At 36.8% G+C, this 21,882-nt stretch overlaps 1 protein-coding gene across 2 annotated transcripts in view; it reads left to right on the top strand.

Moving 5' to 3' along the window:
- SMARCA1 (SNF2 related chromatin remodeling ATPase 1) overlaps window positions 1-20,877 on the top strand; it is a 34,166-nt gene extending 13,289 nt beyond the window's left edge. Inside the window, exons 13-25 of one of the 2 annotated variants that reach the window (XR_014185022.1) lie at window positions 113-265; window positions 1,661-1,793; window positions 2,770-2,918; window positions 3,520-3,639; window positions 4,844-4,954; window positions 5,150-5,263; window positions 7,644-7,766; window positions 9,332-9,464; window positions 10,164-10,282; window positions 10,478-10,690; window positions 16,039-16,149; window positions 16,794-17,573; window positions 19,142-20,877. Coding sequence is in view for 1 of the 2 variants with exons in the window: in XM_082062224.1 (XP_081918350.1) it covers window positions 113-265; window positions 1,661-1,793; window positions 2,770-2,918; window positions 3,520-3,639; window positions 4,844-4,954; window positions 5,150-5,263; window positions 7,644-7,766; window positions 9,332-9,464; window positions 10,164-10,282; window positions 10,478-10,690; window positions 16,039-16,149; window positions 16,794-16,865 (1,551 nt within the window). In the remaining variant the exon portion in view is untranslated. Of the gene's footprint in view, window positions 1-112; window positions 266-1,660; window positions 1,794-2,769; window positions 2,919-3,519; window positions 3,640-4,843; window positions 4,955-5,149; window positions 5,264-7,643; window positions 7,767-9,331; window positions 9,465-10,163; window positions 10,283-10,477; window positions 10,691-16,038; window positions 16,150-16,793 lie in introns of both variants that reach the window. The other variant, XM_082062224.1, reaches the window with a different exon arrangement.
- The last annotated feature ends 1,005 nt before the right edge of the window (window positions 20,878-21,882 follow it).

Genomic DNA, 21,882 nt, shown 5'->3' with positions numbered 1-21,882 from the left:
TTTTGTTATGAAAATTCTGTAAATTTCAAAGAAATTTTATTGAAAAACCACCAATGTATTAGAAGCGTGTTTGAAAACTCTGAGACTTAAATGATGCTTTTTTTTCTTTTAGGAAGCAATAGACACATTTAATGCTCCCAACAGCAGTAAATTTATTTTCATGCTGAGTACCAGAGCTGGAGGTCTTGGAATCAATTTGGCAACGGCTGATGTGGTTATTCTCTATGATTCAGATTGGAACCCTCAAGTAGATCTGCAAGCCATGGTGAGTTAACTCCCTAATACACATTCATTTATTAAAGTCGTCGTTGTTCTATTTTGTATAAGTGTTTCCAGAACTGGCATTTTTGTTATTTTTCTTTATTTTTTGTATTAATAACCAAGAAACTAGGGAAGTAAATAAAAAGGACGTGAACAGAATTGTGGAAGAAACTGTAGATTTTTCTCTAAATATCTGTTTTAGTTATTTTCATAATTGAATATGATTACTTCTCTCAAAATACTGTATCAATATTGTTTATCCAAAGAATGATTCTTAATTCTGTCTTCCCAGAAAAAATGAATAACAGAGGGCTGTTGCCAAAATAATAGCAAAGAATTAAAAGCATGTGGATTTATATTCCTTCCTTTTGGGAAGCTCATGCTTTTGCCATCCACCTTGTTTCTGTATAAGTGTAAAATCATTCAGTGATGACACCAAGGGAAAAAAAAAAAGTATCTTTGGGTTAAACATACTAAAGTCTTCCAAGTGCTGAATATCAAAAAATCAAGTCTGTAAGTTGTTTCGTGAGGAATAAAAGTCACATGAAGCTTCTTGCACGATTGGAGCGGGGTGGGGTGTTCTGTGATTTGTGTGGTGTTTGTTTGGGTTTGTTTTTAATCCCCTTAAAAATATCAAATCTTTACTGTAAATATTGCATCCTCATGGTATGTGTGCTGACTGCCAATAGCGCACTGACCCCCTGGAAAGCTGATGAGTGCGATTTGTGAGGTTTAGTGGGATTATCAGAAAGAAACTAATATTATGCCGGGGAGTAAAAGATTAAACAATTCATGTTTAAAGGACAGGTGGAACATCCTGGTACTAACAGCTTGAAGGCCAATTGTTTAACTTCTTTTATTTAAGAGGACAAAATAATAATTTTATTAATGTTTTCCAGAGACACTAAACACACGTTTAGCATGTTAGTCAGATAACCCCATTTGCTGCGTTACTATGTGAGCTGCATATTGATGCCATGTATGGTATTGAACCTGTGGCTATGTGGACTTTGCCTATGGAATCAATATGCTCGTGCCAGGGGTGCCAAAGTTTCGGTGCCTATGTCAAGGTGGAGAATTAGTTTGAAAGCAGAGCAGATGTGTGTTACTTACATCCTGTTTTATCTCCACTTGCCATTTGCAGTCTAGACAGACATTATCTTCATTTACAATGAGGTAGATGCATTTATTGTTATAGAATGATGCAAAAATTAAAGGTGTAATAGCCAGAGATAAGTAATTATTACTATATTGGTTTTACTTTTTTTTATACTCTGAATAAGCAAGGAACCATGAAATATATGGTAGTTTCAGTCTGCTGTTTCTGCTATATAGCAAGCTAACTGTCTGTTGCTTGTGAGCTTTTGTTGCTGAACACTCACTGATTTATGTTTGTTAGGATCGTGCGCATCGTATTGGTCAAAAGAAACCAGTACGGGTGTTTCGACTAATCACTGATAATACTGTTGAAGAGAGGATTGTAGAAAGAGCTGAAATAAAACTGAGACTGGACTCTATAGTTATACAACAAGGTATCAACTGCTATATATGTTTGTCTGCAACAGAATTGTTCAGTCCCTTAAAGTATGGGTTAAATAACTGTACGAATGTACAGTATGAGAGAAAGCAGGCCTTGTGTATAATAGCAGTACAATAAAACAACCTAAGAAACTCTTAATGTGTTATTTCCTTGTTCAGCTGAAGTTTTTGAAAAAAACCAATATTTTCTTAAGTAATGTGGACATAAACTTTTGCTGAGACTCTAAATGAGGAAAGCAAACCACAGCTGAATAGATGTTACTTGTTTTTTGTCATATTAAAAAGGAAAAAAAAGATATGTTCCATGACAGATAGAAATAATTATATAGATGTGCTGCTTAGAACCACATATGAATTTACTGAACATTAAAACTGCTTTGTGTGTATTTGTTTAGAAGCTCTTGGAAGAATAGTTTGTCAAAAACTAAGGCTCTCAAGCTAAGTTTTGGAGGTTGGTTGTATTTCCAAAAGGGTGGGCTACTGAAAGGATGATGGTCACAATTTTGGTGGTCCCTGAAGAGATGAGATGGGCTGAGTGAGATTTTAGGACAGAAATTAGAACTCTGGGAAAAATACTCAGAGGTTTGGGTTGAAGTCAGTGAAGTGGGTGTTAAAAATCTTAAGTACTAAATTACAGAATATTTTGCCATTTTTCATTTTGAAATAGGATTTTGATTTAAAAGTTGAGTTAATTTTGTAGGAATAAGATCTTAGACAAAATTTGGATTATCTGAGAAACCTTCTTTGTTATGGCTTGATCCAAAATTATTTTTTTTCCCTGAATTTCCAGATTTCTGTTTATTTTCAGCTCAAGTGAAATGTGTTTTGTTTTGTTTTGTTTTTTTTTTTCTGTGTGGTGCTTTTGTTTTTCCTTCCTTGTTCTGACAGTGAACTAAAAAAATCCACTGTTTGCAGGATCCTACTAGTACGTTTATATTATAACTTTCAACATGTTTTTCCCAATTTTAGGAAGGCTCATAGACCAACAGTCTAACAAACTGGCAAAAGATGAAATGTTGCAGATGATCCGGCATGGAGCCACGCATGTTTTTGCTTCTAAAGACAGTGAGCTGACAGAAGAAGATATAACCACTATTTTAGAACGAGGTGAAAAGAAGGTTAGAGAACAATTTCATACAGAATTTGAAACATGTCAAACATTAGATATATTTGCACAGAATATAAATTGATTATGGAAACCTATTTATATGACCAACTACTGCGTTACTGTTCATAGATATTTTAAAGCCTATGAAAGTTTTGAAGGAGTAGAATTAGTGAGTTATAACTGCGTTTAGAGTACATACTCTGTGTGCCGTATCTTAAACGTGGTTTATTTTGTGCGTTTTTAGACAGATATAAATTTTATGCCTAATAGACACAAAACCTTTATGGAACTTTATTAGGGAATAGGTAGCTGTTGGAAAAATGAACTACCATTTCAGCTCCAAAGTGTTGGGCATAAATTTCATTTAAATTTAGAAGTTAAATCATAGAGTTGTTGGGCTATGTCAGAGCATAATAAATTCAGTTTAATGGAAAGTCTTGGAGTCAGATTGTTCAAAACTGAAAAGCATTGTGTGCATCTCTCCTTCCAAGGAAAGGGTAAGTAAAAGTTTAAAGCAGAAGACATTGAGAATGTTTCAATAATGCTGAGAGCTATTTTTTATCAGAAAAGATAGGCTTGAGTAAGCCTAAAAGTATCTTCCTGTATTTTAGACAGCTGAAATGAATGAGCGATTGCAGAAGATGGGGGAGAGCTCCTTACGAAATTTCACCATGGACACAGAAATGAGCTTATACAACTTTGAAGGTGAAGATTATAGAGAAAAACAAAAGGTAATTTTCTTGAAGTCTTTCAGACTTCGTTAGAGGTGCCACCATAAAGGCCATACAATAATAGAAATGTTATGACTGTAAACGTTATTCTAGAGAAGTGAGAAGCCACTGAAAAATTCACTTAGCTCTGCAGAAGCATCGGTTTTCTGAAGTTTTGTTGAATTAGCTTTCAGCCCTACTGTTCTACTTAATGGTAAAATCTGATAATATTGCTCAGATTTTTTTTCCTTCCTTTCTGCAGCTAAAATACTATGTTGCACCCTCCTATACTGCTACAGTCAGTGATATTTTATTGCTACATAACCTAGAGTCAAAAACCAGGCCTGATAATTATTTTGTATGTGAAACCTGGACTTAAGTCTCTTTTGCACTGAAGCCTTTAGTCACAAGCATTAGTGTGAACTGTTTGTACAATGATTTACCTAATCACAGAAGGCTCATCCAAACAAAGAGGTGTTGCCTGGGGTCCGACAAGGTCACCCCTGCGTGTCTGTGTTTTGTACGGGGTGTATAGTCAAGATATCATTAAAGTCTTATCTGGAATCGGATATGTGAACTCCTATTTGTTAACTACAGAATGCACTTCTAACCCAGCTTTCTTATCAGTTTTGAAGAAACATTTAGAAAAATAAACTATTTAATGAAAACAGAGTTGGGGGTGTGTGTGTATATAACTAAGACTTTTCTTGTCGATAATTCTATTTCAGGAAGGCAGCTAAATACAGCATAGTCTTGAAGTATACTTAATTCAAGTAATTTAGTTGAGATTATTTGCTGCTAGTGGATTTTTTTTTTGCCAGTGTTGTAGCCTTCGTGGAGTTTATTTATTATGACATTTAGAGGAGAAACAATTAATTTGTATCACAAGGTATTACAGAATTCAGAGCCCCAGTCCTTCCGTTCTCATTTGATGGATGGACTCATAACCTTACTTGGGTGTCTGAAATAAGTAGAATACTATAAAGGGATCTATCCATGTCACTGCACTCCCTTACTTGTATATTATCTTTTGTGTGTTTAAATACATGTTATAATCAGCTGTAATTTCTAGCTTATTTTTGAGCTCTTTTGTAGTATCTGAATTATTGAGGACTTGCCACACAAAAATACATTCCTGTTTTGTGGTGCCACATTAGTCGTTATTTTTGCTACTTTAGGAAAGCATCCAGTTAATTTATTTTTTTATTTTCTATTCTGCATGTAGCTGAGCATGATGGAATGGATAGAGCCGCCAAAACGAGAACGCAAAGCTAATTACGCAGTTGATGCTTATTTTAGAGAAGCCCTGCGTGTTAGTGAGCCAAAAGTGCCAAAGGTAAGGAGTTGGCAAGTATGGAGAGGTTCTTGTTCTTTTGCCCTTCTCCTCTCCCAAACTGCATCCCCTGCTTCTACCCTGGACTGGTAATAAAAGGGATGTAAGTGATAGGTTGTCACTGCTGCTGAATTATAGCAGTTTAATTGCACAGAAATCAGGCTTATATGATGTTAATAGACCTGTGTATTTTTGAAGGCTCCACGACCTCCAAAACAACCAAATATTCAGGATTTCCAGTTTTTCCCACCACGGTTATTTGAACTTCTGGAAAAAGAAATTCTGTATTATCGTAAGACTATAGGATATAAGGTAATGCTTTTTTTTTTCTCTTCAAATGAGTGAATTGTATTTGTATTCCTCTTTGCAGATTATTGCAACCTTATCAAGAGCTAAATGAAGCAAACGAGATTGCAACTAAAAACCGTATCATTCTGGTCATGCTTTTTGCAAAGTGCTTATCGTTGTAAAAGAACTGGCTTAAGCCCTTTATTCCCCCTCTTTCTGTTCCACTGTGGAACAGAAAAAGTAACCTGTAATTCCTTTGTTTGTTAACAATTTCATATCTCTGTAGCTTTGTGATGGGTTCCTAACAATAAAGTAGAGTAGAAAAAAGACAGTTCTGATACTTCATATACTTCTCCTCAAAACCAGAGGTGTGATATGCGGTCTAAGGTGAGAAAATAATTTTTGGCGAACAAAATATCACCTTCCAGGGTATGATATTTTTTTTTGTTATAGCTTTTGTATATGTTGTGCAGAAAGTAACTTAAGGAAATACTGAAGTTGACTTTGTGTTGATATGACAATAAGCAAAGTGACACCAATTTTCCTTGCATTTTGCTGGGATATAAAATGCCTAAAGGTGTGGAGAAGTCTGAGTGTATTACTATTTCAAAAAGAAACCTAGTCAGTAGACTTACCTTTATTGCCTACTATGCCTTAGCTGAATTTCTGCCTCTTCTCTGCTGACATTACTGGGCAAGCATTGAACACAGATTCTGTTTTGATGTTGATTTTCGTTACTTGCATCAGTGTTGGCTCAGTAAATCAAATGGATCCCCAACTCCCAGACATGTAACTTACTTTAAAAAGCCCCATGTTTCATGACAGGTTGCAGCAAGAAGAAATCGTGTGTAAAATGTGTTGGGGAACATAAACTTGTCAAACAAAACAATGAATAGGAAATTGGTGTTGTAAAAAGAGTAGAATTAATATTAGCAAAATATATTTTTAAGAAAAAGCAGAAGGTGTCTTAGATTCTTGTTTGAAGCAGAAGTAATTTTACGTGGATGGTAGGGTAGAATTAAGATAAGAATTTAAGGACGTGTAATTAGCTTAGGGAAAGAAATTATTCAATTAGTGCTCCAACAAATAAGGATGAGAGAATTGCTGATGTTGACAATATGCATGTAAAAAGAGGTGTTTCAGTCCTGTTAATGAAATCTGTCAGATTGGATAGGTTAAAAATGAATGCTTGTTATCCTAAAAACTTACAACGGTTTACTGGTGGTTAAAATCATGAATATGATTGTTTGTTCTGCTTTGGAATGGGAGTATAACTTTGCACCTGAAGAGAGTTTATTAGTAAAACTGAAGGCTGCCATAAATAATATCAGAGGTATGGAATAGGTAGAGACCACGCTTTGTGTCAGTCTTAACTTCAACCGCCAATTTCTTAGCCAGATGTTAAAACAGCTCGTATCTTCCTTTGCATTTTGTGGTAGAAAAATGTAAAGCCTACAAAATCTTTACTGGATCCTGGTTTCTGAGTGTTTTGCTGTTGTGCAGTGTGGAATTGGAATACACAGTTTAATGGTCCCAAATATTAAATAGGTGTCAGTGCGGAGAAGGACAGGGAACGTGTTGCTTGGCCTTGTTTACATAATGTTGTCTGTCTGCTCTGTCCTTTGGCAGTGTGTGTATCTTTATAGTAAACCTGGCAGAACTCAGCATTTCCCTGTAGTTACAAAACACTATAAGCTGTTGGATATAAGAGAGCAGAACCCTTGCTAATGAAAAGTGCCACTGAAATTGGTGGCCTGTGAGGCTCACACTGGGTGCGCCTCTGCCTCTTGCAGTATCCCCAGGACTCTGTGTGTACAAGTGGGGGGTACAGGGCATAGCAAAATTATAACGTACATTTGACAAGCTAGTCCTCTTTTTGGGAGGAAGGGTTAAAGCAGTAAGATTCAAATCGAGGTGAAACACATTTGGTAAATGTTGTACAGATCAGTGCTTCAATATTTAATGGTTGGAAAAATATATTTTACCATTTACACGTGTTCTGCAGTGTTTTTCACTGAAATTTCTTAACAAAAAGTGAATAGGGCCCTTTTGTTACTTACAGATGAAGATGAACTTTACATTAGGAGCTTGTGAGACAGGAAGGAACTAGCACAGACAAATGACAGTCTTTGATACATCACCTTGTCTTGGAGGATAGTTGCTTACATTTTGCAACAGTTTTGTAGACACTGATGAAAATATTCTGATAGTTATTTTTAGTTATTTTAAATAGGAAGTGGGGTGGAGCTTTTTTTGTGTGTTCCGTGATGACAAATGCTGTGGACTCTTATCAGTCCTGTGGGATCTAATGTGTGCTTATAAGTTGTAAACCAAGGCTGATTGAAAAGTTTAGTCTTTTTAATAACATGGCTGCACTACTGCTCATTGACACCCCTGATTTTAGGTCCCCAGGAATCCTGACCTCCCGAATGCAGCTCAGGTACAAAAAGAGGAGCAAAAGAAGATAGATGAGTCTATGCCTCTGAATACTGAGGAAACTGAAGAGAAGGAAAAGCTTCTAACACAGGTAAAATAAAACCAGCTGAAGTATTTCACTGTATGATTTTTTTCGCTAGTATGGAATATAAATACTAATAATGGCAAATATGCACAGGAAAAATACACCGATGTTATAGAAAGAAGAAAGCGTACAACGTGTAATAACTTTTCTTGGTTTTGCTTTGAGGGACCTTCCCTGTTCTTGAGCAAGTTTGTCTTAGTCACCTGCTATTACCCTGAATGCCTGCGCTGTTTCTGAGACAAGGCCTCGTGTAGCAGATGCACCACCCAGCAATACCTGCAGAAATCCAGCCAGTGGGTTTCTCGTGTATGCATCTACCTTGCATGTTTTTTTCATCCAAAAGAGTTTGTATCAGAGAGGACAGGCCTCTGTTGACATATATATGGTATTTACACAGGTGGACAAGATGTCTCATGCATTGATTTTTGAGCCCCTTGGGTTGTTGGGCATGTTCCTTTTATACTCGGACTGAATCTCTATCACTGGCTACTTTCGTGCCTTTTTGGACTGTTACCCTGCTGAGTAGGCTTATTAAAAGCTAGTTGTTAAGGAAAAAGGTGTGACTCAAAAAGTAACAGGTTTTTTGATTCAGAAGATTTTCTGTGAAATAATTGGATGTAATGGACCTGGAGAAGCAATACGCAAGGTCACAATCTGACTGTTCATTTCACCTCTTTGTAACAGGTGCTGACATGCATGTCAGTACTGCTATTAAAGATTAAAAGTAAATATTTGTATTGTGCATGTTTGGCTTCTTGTAAGGATGCTATCTGATTGCGGAGTGAGCTTATTCAGCTGGAGAACTGGCAAGAGTTCCATGTAAATGTATTTCTGTGATGAAGGACACTCAATGCACTACAAATTGCTGTTCAGGCCTGTGATTTTCTTGTTTGTTCTTGATGTTTTCTCAATTCTGTCTTTAAATTGTAATGTCTCATTCTTGGATGATGTTTTTGTGCATCCCTTTAACTGTTGTTCAGTTTTGGATTAATTTCTTGAGTACATAACAAATTTTCTGTGTGACAGTGCTATAGAGTTTCCTTTTTCATCTTTTTGGACTGGAGATCATTTCTTGACACATTTATACTTTCATCCAACTGTTTGTCTGGTTCAAGGTTTGTAAGTGTCCAAAGTAGGAGCTCTGGCTTTAGGTACTTGCACTACTCTAAGACCTTGTAATGACGCTTGCATTGGTGCACCCTGTATTCCTAATGCATTTGTTGCTTTTATCTGCTGAAGGGTGACTTACATAAAATTACGGTAACCTGTCACTGAGCTGCTTTCTCTGGAGAAATACCATGTAAAAAGTTTGTAAAGAAGGAAGAGTAAAAAGCTCTTACTAATGCATCTAGAGTGATGCACCAAAGTGACTCTTTAGACTTTTAATGGTTCAGTAATAAACACTGAATAGCAGAAGTTTATGGAAATCCTGAAATACCATTAACCGCTGCAACGATGTGACATTGCAGAGCTATTGTCAGTTGCAGCAAGTGATACATGCATGAGACAAAATTTTGCAAAATGATTCCCTTCTACCTAGTAATGCTTTCTCCATGTCTTGCTGCTTACAGGGTTTTACCAACTGGAATAAAAGAGATTTTAACCAGTTTATTAAAGCTAATGAGAAATACGGTCGTGATGATATAGACAATATTGCCCGAGAGGTGGAGGGAAAGTCACCTGAGGAGGTCATTGAATATTCAGGTGTGAAATTTTGAAATGTATTTCTTAATCATATGATATCACTGTCATTTTTTGCTACATTTTCTTTAAAAATTAGAAGATGTAAAATTTGAATGTGTATAAGAAGTGCATGATGGTTCTATTCAGAAGACTTAATTATGTTAAAAAGGTTTAATGTACTGCATCTAAATATGCCTTCAGCTGCTTTTGTCCCTCCTTGGTCAAAATTTAGAACTTGGCATAATTAATTTACATTGACAACATGGTCTTGTGGAATCATGAAGTTGCCTTATGGTGGCAACACGATTGTTAATTCAGTGAGTATATATGCTGTTTTAGCTAGTATGTTGTATCTTTGTCTTTTGTATTTATGCAGTACTTTTAAATTTGTACAGGATTCTTCCTCTTTCATCCTTGGATTTAATTTTACTAAATGCCTTCGTAAAATTACCTTTGCAATGTTCTTCCTGTAGCTTAAAACGGAAGAGCTGCACAAAAATTCCCTTTGAAGTGTTGTATTTATTTTAGGTTGGTTAAAAGATGTCACTGGAGAAGGCACAAATTAGTAGCTTTTATAACAGATAGACTAAGTAATCTCTGACCTCAGAGATAGCCAGCGAAAACTGGAATATGAATGTTTCACTGCTTAACTAGCAGCTCTAACCTGTTTCACCATTGTGAAAAAAAGCTGTCATTAAAAATTCTGCTTTGCATTTTTAGCTGTTTTTTGGGAACGTTGTAATGAACTACAGGACATTGAGAGGATTATGGCTCAAATTGAACGAGGAGAGGCAAGGATTCAACGGAGGATCAGTATCAAGAAAGCCCTTGATGCCAAAGTAATTACAAGTTTTTTATTCTCGGCAGCTGACTTCTTCCAGATTCTTTCAGAAGAGGAATAGTTGGGGATGGGAGTTCTATTTTTTTATGTAGCCTATGTAGAAAACTATATATCAGTAATCTACACTAATATGTAATAAATCCTTGGTGTGGTATTGTATGCTTGATAGTCCCTATTTTTGTTTTGCATTCAGATTGCACGGTATAAAGCACCTTTTCATCAGTTACGTATTCAGTATGGAACAAACAAAGGGAAAAATTACACAGAAGAGGAAGACAGATTTTTGATATGCATGTTACACAAGATGGGCTTTGACAAGGAAAACGTGTACGAGGAGCTGCGGCAGTGTGTGCGCAACGCTCCGCAGTTCAGATTCGACTGGTTCATCAAATCCAGAACTGCCATGGTAGGTATCAGTTACGGGGACTAAGTTGTTATATGAAGTATCTTGTTCCTTTTTTTTTAGGCACCGTCGCATAAAATTTGGATTTGTGCCAGATTATTGGAGTCTAGGAAACAAGTGCTGAAAGAATAACTTAGGTTTTTATTCTCATTTATAGTTTTTAATAAAATAACCTTTTCGCTTCGTACAGCAAACACAATACAGCTGAAACAAACAGATTAGAAAACCTGCCAGGCTGAAGTCCCATGTTACCCAAAGGGATTAATGGAGGGGTAGACTATGCTTATAAATACCCTGGTACTTTTATTGCAAACTAAAAGTTTTCCCAAACAACGTATTAAAATATGACTGCTTTCCAGAGTTATTGGACAGTATTAAAGACTGAAAACATTTGAATTATAAACTTTGAGAAAAGAACACTTTTCAATATTGGTACTTCATTTGTAAAAGCATGAGGAAATTCAGTGATTAATGTAAGAATTAATCGTTGAAATAATTGGTTTAAAATGCAGTTCATAGTTGTGAAAAAGGATTATCACATACAAGTGTTTAATTCTTTTTTAGTTATACTTTTCTGAAGATTCTTTTCATACTTAGAGAATATAATACGAGTTTGGTAGCAAGTAGACTGGTACTCTGAATTTTAGCTGTATTATTGTTTTTCTTTCTCTGTCTGATGAGCAGAGCCATGCTTTTTAAATCTAGTCCTTAAGTGGGAAGTGGTGACACTAACAGAAGCTTTGGTGGTTGCAAATAATAACTGATGTAGGTACCAACCTCAGAGCATGGGACTTGTAATGATAAAAAGCTGTTAGCTCTGCCCTGGAACTTTTGTTCAGATCTCCCCAGATTCAGTTCCTTTTTCCTATGAGTAAAATTTGTAAGTCTCTGCACCGTATATAAGAAATACCTGTGTCCATTTCCATATGAGCATATTTATATGGGAAAAATGTACTTCCATTTTTTTTTTTTGTAATACCAGAAGTAACTTTATCTTACTCGTGATGAGCGAGAGCTGGGACCCTTTTTTGTCTGCTTGAATACAAAACCATATTGCTCATGAGTGTTAGAAAAGAGTGGAGCATGTGGTCCTTTACCCAGCTGTCATAGATTCTCCCCATTGTCTTGTAAGCAAATTTCTAATTAAATGCTATGCTGCAGTCATGTAACTTAAATGTAACTTTGTATACAGATCTGGATTGTTTTGGTAGTTCAGTCTGGCAATTGCAGAACCACTGTGCATTATTATTTACTGTCTTCATTTCCTGGCATCAGGATTTGTTTATAAAATGTTCTTTCAGAGTTCTGGGTACTGTACTAAGAATAAGTAAAACATAAAATTGTTAAAATGTGTATTTGAACAGGTGACAATATTTGCTTTTCCCAGTGCTACTTATAATTATGCGATACAATTTCTCCTCGATATTTCAGCCATTAAAGTGGTTCTGGATAGTGCAGCACTTAGCCCTTAGGTAAAAAGAATTATGAGCTTTACTTGCTAAAATGGCTATTTGAAGTAATAGTAGATTTTAAAATTATGTCCATAAAGAGAAACTTCCAATATTTAGTCTATTATGAAGTTCCTTTTAAGTTGTCTGTGGAGGAATCCATTCAAGTAAATCATAGAAATGAGTACTAGAAACTAAAAGTGTAGTTCAACTTTTAATATTAGTTGACATATAGTTAAGTCGGAGTAAAGTTGAATATACAACTTAAATCTTCTTGCAGATCCTTATGTTCAGAGTAATTTTCTTTTTAAAGGGGATAAGAATCATATGCTAAAGTGTAGAAATATGTTCTGTGGTGTCTAATGCTGAAATTGAGGCACTGGGAATATAGTAAATATTTTGACTTATGTTTTGTCTTACTAAAAATATGAATAGATAGAATATTATTTCTGCTATTACGCGGTTGAAAAAGAATGATACAAAAAATACAAAGCTAAAATAAGATTTTTGCTTTCAACATGCATTTAATTTTCCTAAATGTTTGAAATTGCCATGAAATGCATGGTGTTTGGTACAGGGGTGTCAAACTCATTTTCACTGGGGGCCACATCAGCCTTGTAGTTGCCTTCAAAGGGCCCCGTGTGGTTTTTGAGACTGTTTAAATGTAACTACTCCAACCGCGAGGCTGAAATGAGTTTGACACCCGTGGGTTAGTAGTTTATAACTGCTAATTGCTGATACATGTTATGTTTTCAAATAATCTGACACTTGTGGAAGTATTAATTCCTGTGGGCTCATTTTGCACTAGCTAGGCAGTTTTTATGAAAAAATGTGCTGGAAAGTCACTTGATACGAAGAATAATGAATGAAGTATAAGTACAAATCTTTATGAAGGGCTAAATAGTAAGTTCAGTGAAAGTGGATAAAACTTCTTGCAATGCTGAAATTCACATGTGCTCTCAATTACCCCTGATTACATTCAAGCTGATATGAAACAAGATAGAAAGAGCATCATAATTCTGAAAAGGCTCTTCGAGGGAACTTTGTGTTCTACTAACCACTAGATGTCTCTTGAATTCCATGTAAATAGCCAATTTATCTTCCATCTTCCGATTTCTGTTCCTTGTCCTTCTGAAGATTTCTCTTTGGAAAACAAAAATTCTGCTTCATTTATTTATTCCAAAACCAGATGGTTTACCCCAAATATAAGTTTTCAAAGAGACTGAGAGTGCCTAAAATTGTAGTGTGTTTTTTTTTTTTTTAAACTGGGCATAGAGGTTCAGATTTTTAAGTTGAGTTGTTGTTGTTCTTGTATTTCTGTCCATGCAGGAAGAATGCAAAATAGCATGGCAGTAGTGAATCATGTATTTGTTTTCTGAAGTCATAAATCATGCATATTCTCTCTTACCTTTCTGCAAACCCTACCCAGCGTAAGACAAATGGCTCCTTTGTAAATACAGGAATCCACAGCCCTGTTGACAGAGCTTAGGACTGCATTCCCTCCCAAGTCAGCATCTCCGCCGTCAGTCATGCAGAAGGTGATGGTTCAGTGCTCCCATCTTATTTAGTGCAATCCTAGTCTTTATAGCTGTGAAGGGGTGAGCAAAGTACATCTTATCTCTTTCCATCCTAAAGAGAATAGTATCAGGCCACGCTGAATAAAATCTTATCTCTAAAGGTGCAAGGCATTTCTATGGTAATAAAAAGGCATGGATCAGTCCGTATAGAAATTGCAGTAGCTCAAAAGCGGGATTTATCATGCGGATTCTTTCTGGTGGTAGGTGTAGAAGAAACCTGTTTGCATGTCACATCTTACTGCCAACTGCTTCTGTGGTTCTCTGTCTTTTGAGTCCATGCTCTGTCCACAGCATGTTGTTCTGGAGTAGCGGTCCACCTGCAGAGCCTAAGTGTGAACCTGTGCACTTCAAGCAAGCATTTTTCCTCAGGAAAGACAAGGATTTTTCTTAGTGCCTTAGGCAAAAGGATCAAGGTTATTTCTTAGCCCTTTCTGATTTATTGCTTGTCTTGAATTCAACACAAACTGGTTTTTCATATACTAGAAAAGATTTAGCTGATGGTTATTGTGGAACAGTTTGTCATCAGCCTTTACTTACAGCTCTTAAGTCTTTGAGTGCCATGTACACAAACTTAAATGATGGAAACTGCTTCTGATGTATTGACAATCATCATTCTACTTCAGTCTTTTTAGCATCTCTTTTCATCTATGGAGCGTAGGTTTTTGGGACAGAGGCTCTCTTTTGCTCTGTGTTGGGGATGCAAGGTATCTTGGGATGTCTTGCACTCAAGTTTTCTTGGACTTGTTGCCTTTTTATCTAAAGCCTGTTGTGCAGGTGGAATTTGAGAGTTTTTATGGGTTGAAGTGAGAGTATTTTAGCTCCAGCAGGACTGTCACGTTCTAGGGTGCAAATGTGGCACCCTCATTTATGATTGAACCTGTACCAGGTGGTGTGGGGTTTCTTTTACGTGGATGTGGTAGAGATTACTCATTATAATAATCTATCTACAAAACTACATGCATGAGGCTGGAGTGTTTCCAGCAGGGAGTTGTAGAGAAAAATGTCCTGGAGACTTTTTTTTTTAAGCAAAAAAAATTCATGTAGTGGCAGGATTCTCTGTGTCTGTTCTGAATCACACACCTTTCACCCAGGGCCTTGGTGCACCCTTCATTGGGGGATCTGTGGAAACTATAGAACTTAAGGAATGTGGTTAAGCTTGAGGGTCTTAATGTCTCGAAGATGAGTCATATTTCTGACTGGTTCAGAACGTTCAGGATCAAGAAAGCGTGCAGGTTGTGTCTTCTTCCATCATGTAACATGATGACTGAGGCAATATGCGGGTTACAGGTGCTGAGGAAACAGAGACTAATCCCTGGATGAAAAGGTCACCTGTTCCCTTCATTGCAAATAGACCAGTTGTACATTGAGATTTATATTACTAGGTAATTCTAGGATAGCTTGTGGTTCAAAAATGCCTTCATTGAATTTAATGGAGATAAGACATTTTTCTGGCCTTTTTCTTTCCCCTCAGAAGAAAGCTTCCTGCTTTGAGTGGGAAAGAAAAGCCCATGGAATCGCTGTTTTCAGTATAGCTACAACATATTGAATAATTGCAATAAAAATGAGTACTGTTATGTATTGGGTAAGAGATTTTTTTTTTGAGATGGAATACAATAAACTGTCCAAGTGAGATGAGTTCTGTTAACCGAGCCAGCTCTTATTAGCTGCAATGCAGATACTTGTAGAACTGTATTGGAAATATTTAATTGTATAAATGACCTTTCAGCATTTAATCTTGATCACTTTGAGATGGTGTGGAAACCTTGACGTTAAAAGCATTTAGGGCCTGCTACTTTTTGGCTGCTGTTTGACTAAATATACAGCAGCAAGTTAATGATTTGGGACTGGAGAGATTTTTGCCTGTTTGGAGCTCTATAGTGTCTTGTCACAAAACCCTTGTCCATGTGCCACAGAGGAGTGTTGCTTAAGGTAGCTTTGATTCCTTTTCTCTCTGCTTCAAAGATATGCTCCAAGAGCTGTTTTCCTCAAGTCTGGCACAGTATGCAGGCAGGCTAGAATTTGCTTCATCTAAGCAAGATGAAAGATCACATCAGTCTTTTGGGGTGTCAGTTTGGAAGATACAGACAATCCTGAAAACTCCCTGTCAGGAAGCTGAGTATTTCAATACAGCTCTCACTGTTTATAAAGAAGGTTACAGTGAGGTAAAAACAGATGAACAATAACTAAGCTAATCTTATTAGTACATGAATATTGAATGTTTTTGGAAGACTTAAGTGTTTTGGAATTCAAGAATTTTGAACATGTTTATGTAAATGAGAGATTTGTATAATTTATGTAGGGAATGTGATGTTTTCTTTTTCCTTAGGAGTTTCAGAGACGCTGCAATACTCTCATATCATTAATAGAAAAAGAAAATATGGAAATTGAGGAAAAAGAAAGAGCTGAAAAGAAGAAAAGAGGAGCAAAAGTCACAGCAGTATGTTTAGCAGCACCTACTTGATTTCTAGGGGGGTGGAATTCCATTATATCTTTTTAGAAAAAGAGAATTGTAGCCACTGGTTGTTTAAGTATAAACCATTAGTTGAGAGACGAAACGGAAATATTTGTTTATTCACAGCTTGTCTAGATTTTACGTAGGCATTCTCAGTTCATAGTATTTTGGGGCTTTTCTTTTTGAGGAGACTCTCTTGTTTAGCAGAGGTAGATTCCTTTCTACCTACATATTAGCATTGTATATTTGCCTTAAGTTAATCTCAGATTGTTGTTCCTCCCCTATGTAGTAGTTTCTGGAAGAAGAAATAATAAGTACTTCTTTTATTTTGAAGAGTTGTCATCTTTAGAACAGCATTGGGTATAAGTCAAGGTCCTGATGTTTTCACCCAGTTTTGGTATGTGTGGCACCTGTACCATTGAGACCATGTAATGATTTCAAGAAGAGAAAAAGGGCAGCAGAATTAAATGGTTTTGTTTGTGTTCACATTATACAGAGCCAAATTAAAATATATAATACATGGGGGGTCACTTATCTTCTTTTTGAATAATTAGTAGTTGACTTAATATTTTTTTATAATGCCAACTTTTTTTCTTGAATATATATATATATTTTTTTCCCCTTTTTAGTCACAGAAGAGAAAAGCAGATTTGGCCACTGAGAACTCTGGAAAAAAAGATGCTAAGAAAGTGAAGTCGTGAACCTGGAAACGGAATGCTGACTGTAAAACTGCCACTTTCTTCTCTCCATCTTCAAGTATTAATTGCCAACTTCTTTGTATTCATGGTACTCTTCCCCAAACCCCATGGTCGAATTTTGCAGATTTTGTATACTTTACGATGTCTTTCTTTACCTAAAATATGTAGCTTTATATCTTATGCATTCCAGTATTTTTGTGTACCGTATTTTGTGAGTTTCACGTCTTCAGCAAAATTCACTCAGTCCTTGTTTTTTTGAAGCTTGTGCTGAGGTTTTAGCTTTTATATGTTTTATATGCTGCTGCTTTGAAAGAAAACCTAGATTCTATAGCTGTATTATTGTTGGTTCATATTTTAAATTTATATGGCGGCTGGAAAATAAACTGACTTAATGATTTGAAGAGAAATATACTTCACCTTTGTTTTCCCCACCCTCTCTCCCTTCTTTGCATAGCTACACTGAGTGAATGTTAAGGTTTGTATAATTGTGCCTTCATCATTGATCAGATTTATTTTGTTTTCCAGAGGAGTGCTTAGCTAGGATCAGGAGCATGACAGAACAAAAAAATGTAACTAGACTGGCATCCTTGTTTGCTGTCAGCATTCAATTGACGTTTTTCTCTGAAATGTTTGGAAGGAAAGCCAGCAAATAATTATTGTTATTTTTTTATCACTGGTTTCTGCTGGGCTTCATACATGCTTATACACAAGGTGAGGTGTTTTTCAGAATGGTCTCTAGATGAAAACGTTTCTATGCCTAATAAACTGAAGTAGTCAGCTAACAGCTTTTTTAAATAACGCAAACTAATTCCTCTTGTGTCTGGTGGGCCGCTTGGCTGTGCTGCCTTGTGCTGCAGGACCTTTGTTGCTCTAATGATCTCTGCTGACTTTCTGCTTTTACCTTTGATTCGCCGTGTCAGTCGGAAAAAATGGGGATATGTTACGGAGTGCTCCTTTTTAGTATTGCTGTTTTAATGAAGGGATGAAAGTGTTGGATCTATGATTTTTTTTGACTTTGCAAGAATGGCCTTTTTTAAGCAGGTTCATAGTTTCTGCTCACTTTGGAGTCTCTGCCTTTCCCAGATCAGTAGAACAGCGAGTGTGACATCTAATGTTTTACTTTAATCTTGTGTCTCTCATCGGGTGTTTGGTATGGACCTTGCTGCAGTGAGACATGCCCTCGTCGTGTCAAGCCTAGATTAATGCAGTGTGCTTTATGTGCTGCTTCCCTTGAAGGCTACTTGTAAATGTCTTCTAGTGCAGTTTGCTTCCTTCTGCGGCTTGAGTTGTTTTGAGATGAAAAAAATCTCTTCAAACTCTTTGTATTTCATGCTTTGCATCGGCTGCCTTCTGTATTTATAAAATTTAGGAATTTTTATAATGTTCTTGAGTCTTAGGATGGAGTTCTGCCTGTATTCTTTTCTGTCACTTAAAATATATTGGAATGTCTTTGAAGTTTTCTGGGATTGATCTCTGTAAGCTCGATGAATAATTTTGAATCTTTCTTGATAGTGTTTAAGATTTAGGGCAAAATGGGTGTGTGACTTGCTTGAGCATTTTGGAAGATCAGTAATTTGTTTTGATATTTTGGAATGGAGCTGTTGTTTGAGGACCAGGTTATTAATTATTTCACTGGGCTTTTGTTTGTAAGACTTGTAGTGTGAAAAAGGTTGAGATTCATCTGAGTTGAGAGCTACATCTAATAACGGTGGGGCATGGTTTTCAGACAGAAGATTAGTGACGGGTGTCAATGCGTGCTTTTAAATGAAAATGCAGCCCAGATGGGATAGGTCTGCTCAGAAAAGAAGCCTGTCTTTTCAAAAAATATTTTTGGTAATGGAGCAGTTGACATCCTGATTTATCCTGGGGACAAGGACATCCCATGTAATTATGGGCTGGAAGAAGGCTGTGCAGCATAATCACAAATCCCTGGAGCATTACTATTAAGAGAGAGAGGAAGATGCCTTATTTACATGTGCTTTTTGGCTCCCATGTAAATTTATGGGCCGAAACTGTTAAGTACAATGAGGAGGGGAAAAAAAGGCTGGAAGAGCCAGTTGAATTTTTATTGAATTACATGGCTAGGTCTAGACCTTATTCTAGTGCTTCTGTTTAGCTTTAGGTGAATATTAATGTTAAGTCTTGAAGTGTATTCTGGTTTTGTTTATCGTAGATTAGTTTGGTTTGATTTGCATGTTTTTGTGTATTCCGTTTCTCTGTGTTACAAAGTGTATGGAAAGTCTTCAAATGGTAATATCTCAACTTGTTCTTTCATGCAGATTTCCTGAGTTACCACTTGAGTTAATGTTCACTTTTCTCCTCCTTCAATGACATGATATACTAGCTGCACAGCAAAAGATCATGCAATTGTTCTTCCAGATATTATCCTCTTGATCAGACAGCTTCTCTGAAGAATGACAGATGCTCCCAGGAACTATCTGTTCTCTCTTACAGCCTGTAGTTCCCAGTTAAACTGAATGTGCTGTTGAACAACAGTCCTTGAGAGCACTTGTACCCTCTATACTAGTTCCTCAGCATATTGGGTCTTCTCATCCATCACATCCCACAGTGATAACTAAAGAAAATTGCGAACAGCTGCTGGTCAGGGTTAAAGTCAAATGGATCTTTCTTTTCCTTTTTTGTTCTTCTAGTTGCAGATACACAGTATGTGCCTAGCACTATCTAACTTATATGCTGCTGTGACTCAAAATTAGGTGGACTGAAGTAAAGAAACCTTCCTCTTTTTTAACTACTGTTTTCTTAGGTGAGGAATCCTGTTTGTAAGAAGTTTGTAAGCACTGAATGTAATGTTATACAAAACTTATGAAAAGTCTGGGCCTTTAGGCAATGTGGTAGTTGCCAAAAAATGACATAATATAAAATTTAGAAAATAATTTGTTTCCTTTGCATAGACACCTAAAATTTGATTGTGTTAGCATTAGGGTTGAAGAAAGACAAAGCTGTCACTGGCACCTTCACGCATTGGGCAGTGCACGGAACGTCCTGGGAGAGGTCACAACAGTTGTTGTGTTCTTTTCCTTTTCACATATTCATTGCTTTCGAATTATCAGTTAGTGGTGACAATAATAAAAACTCACACAGCTGACCGTCCTCATTACATCTAATTTCAATTGACTATAATGACATAAGGAATGAAGCTTTATCCCTGCTGGTAATACTACACCATCCTTAGATACTCTGCATAGGTAGCATTACTGTACTGAAATACCAAGTAAGAATTTTTTCTTGTAGATTAGCATTGCTTGTTTGATTTAGTGCTAATGCCTGGTTATGGTTTAAAAAAAAAAAAAAACCCAACTTTCATTCTTTGAGATCATAAGCAAGGGGTGCAGTATATGGAAATGAATCAGAACCTTTCTAGATGCCTGGTGGAAGTAACTTGTGTTGTGCAGCGTCAGCAGTTGTGCTGTGGTGCCGGCGCTCCCTGCGCACGCCTCTTCCTCAGCCTCAGCGGGGGCATTTAGGGCGTTCAGTGGTCGCACATCAATGCCAAAGCTGAAAAATGTGGGTGGGCCTTACAGGTTGGAAAAGCGTATGGAATTTTGTAGTCGGCAGCGATCTATGTGGATGTAAAATGACGTGATTGGTTTAGACGTGGGCCCTTGTGATGCTGGAAGGATTGTTCACTGACTAGTTCTGATCTGGTTAAGATAATTTGACAGTTGTTACGTTTTACTTAAGTTTATCTAGTCTGTGTACTTAGCTTCAAGCATGTATGTAAATGCTTTGGTGGGTCACAGTTACAATGTTTGATATGTTCTTTTTCTGAGAGAGTTAAAGTTGAACTTGGTTTGCATATTTTGAAATGCATTGTACTTTTTAATTCCATTTGCATGATATCCATCCTTTCATAAGAGCCTTAATAGGAGTAATATTTGCTGCCTCAAAGGTATGTCTACATTGTGTTGTTGAAAGATAACTTCTGAACTTTTAAAAACTGACGTTTGTTTATTAAGTTGTACATATATGAAAATAAAAATTAATATGAACCTGATGTCTTCTGGTAATTATACTTCTGGCACAGACTTGGGGACTGTTCAGAATAATCTGACTTGTTTTCGTTGCTCTTATGCCTCTCGTAACCTTCAAGCTGTGGTAGCTGAATGTAAGGGGGGTGTGTGCCTGTTCCATATCTGCTTTCAAACTTTCTAATTATCTGTAATCTAAAATAAAGTACTAGTAGTGCCTGTGTTTTTATGACAGCCTTGCCTGTGTTGTCTCTTAGTATGGTATGATACAATGTATGTTGATCATGTATTAAAGTATATTACTGTTTTTCTGTTATTCTATACCTCTGGCGTGTTACTAAAATAAAATACTTTGGAGCTTAAGTCTTGGAGATGCAGAATGGTAGGGATCAGGAGTTTTGTTGTTGCAGCTGTTCATCACTAGTGGGCATGCTGGATATTCTGCTCGGAGAGGTGCATGTCCTAAATGGATGTTCAGTTTTCCACTTTTTTCTCAGGATGACCCCCTAATAAAAAGGAGATGCAGTTAGGAGCTGTGGAAGACCGGTTTGCCCTGGCATTGACTGGTAACAATTCTGTCTGCCCCACAGCGCCTTTTGATAGACCTCAGACTTTTTCCGGTGAGGCACCTAGACCAGGAAGAAGGATCTGGGAGTAGAGATGTGGATCGCTTTACCTTGTCCTCAGTAGTAGTGCAGAACAGTTGTTGGGTTCGCTACAAAACTCTAGTGCTTCCGACTGCTTTGCGTGGTGCTGGAGCATGAGCCCACAGCTGGTTTCTACTGCTTCATGTTCTCTGTGGTGTTTGGCCAGCACCAAAGTCTATTTTCAAGATTTTCTTGGAAGGCGCAGTACCTGCCAGCTCTTCTGGAGAAGATGCTCTCTTCAAAGGTCAGGACTTTTAATGGGAGCAGCGATCCTGTCTGGTATTGTCACAGGATGATGGCTCTTGCTGTTTACATTCAGTGGTTTTGGGAAGGTCAAGCTCTAGACATGTTTTTTTAGCGAACAGACATTTTTATTTCTACATG

The sequence above is a fragment of the Streptopelia decaocto genome, assembly GCF_964273445.1.
Source record: "Streptopelia decaocto genome assembly, chromosome: 10".
Classification (NCBI taxonomy): domain Eukaryota; kingdom Metazoa; phylum Chordata; class Aves; order Columbiformes; family Columbidae; genus Streptopelia; species Streptopelia decaocto.
This window is presented reverse-complemented; position numbering and strand designations above follow the sequence as displayed.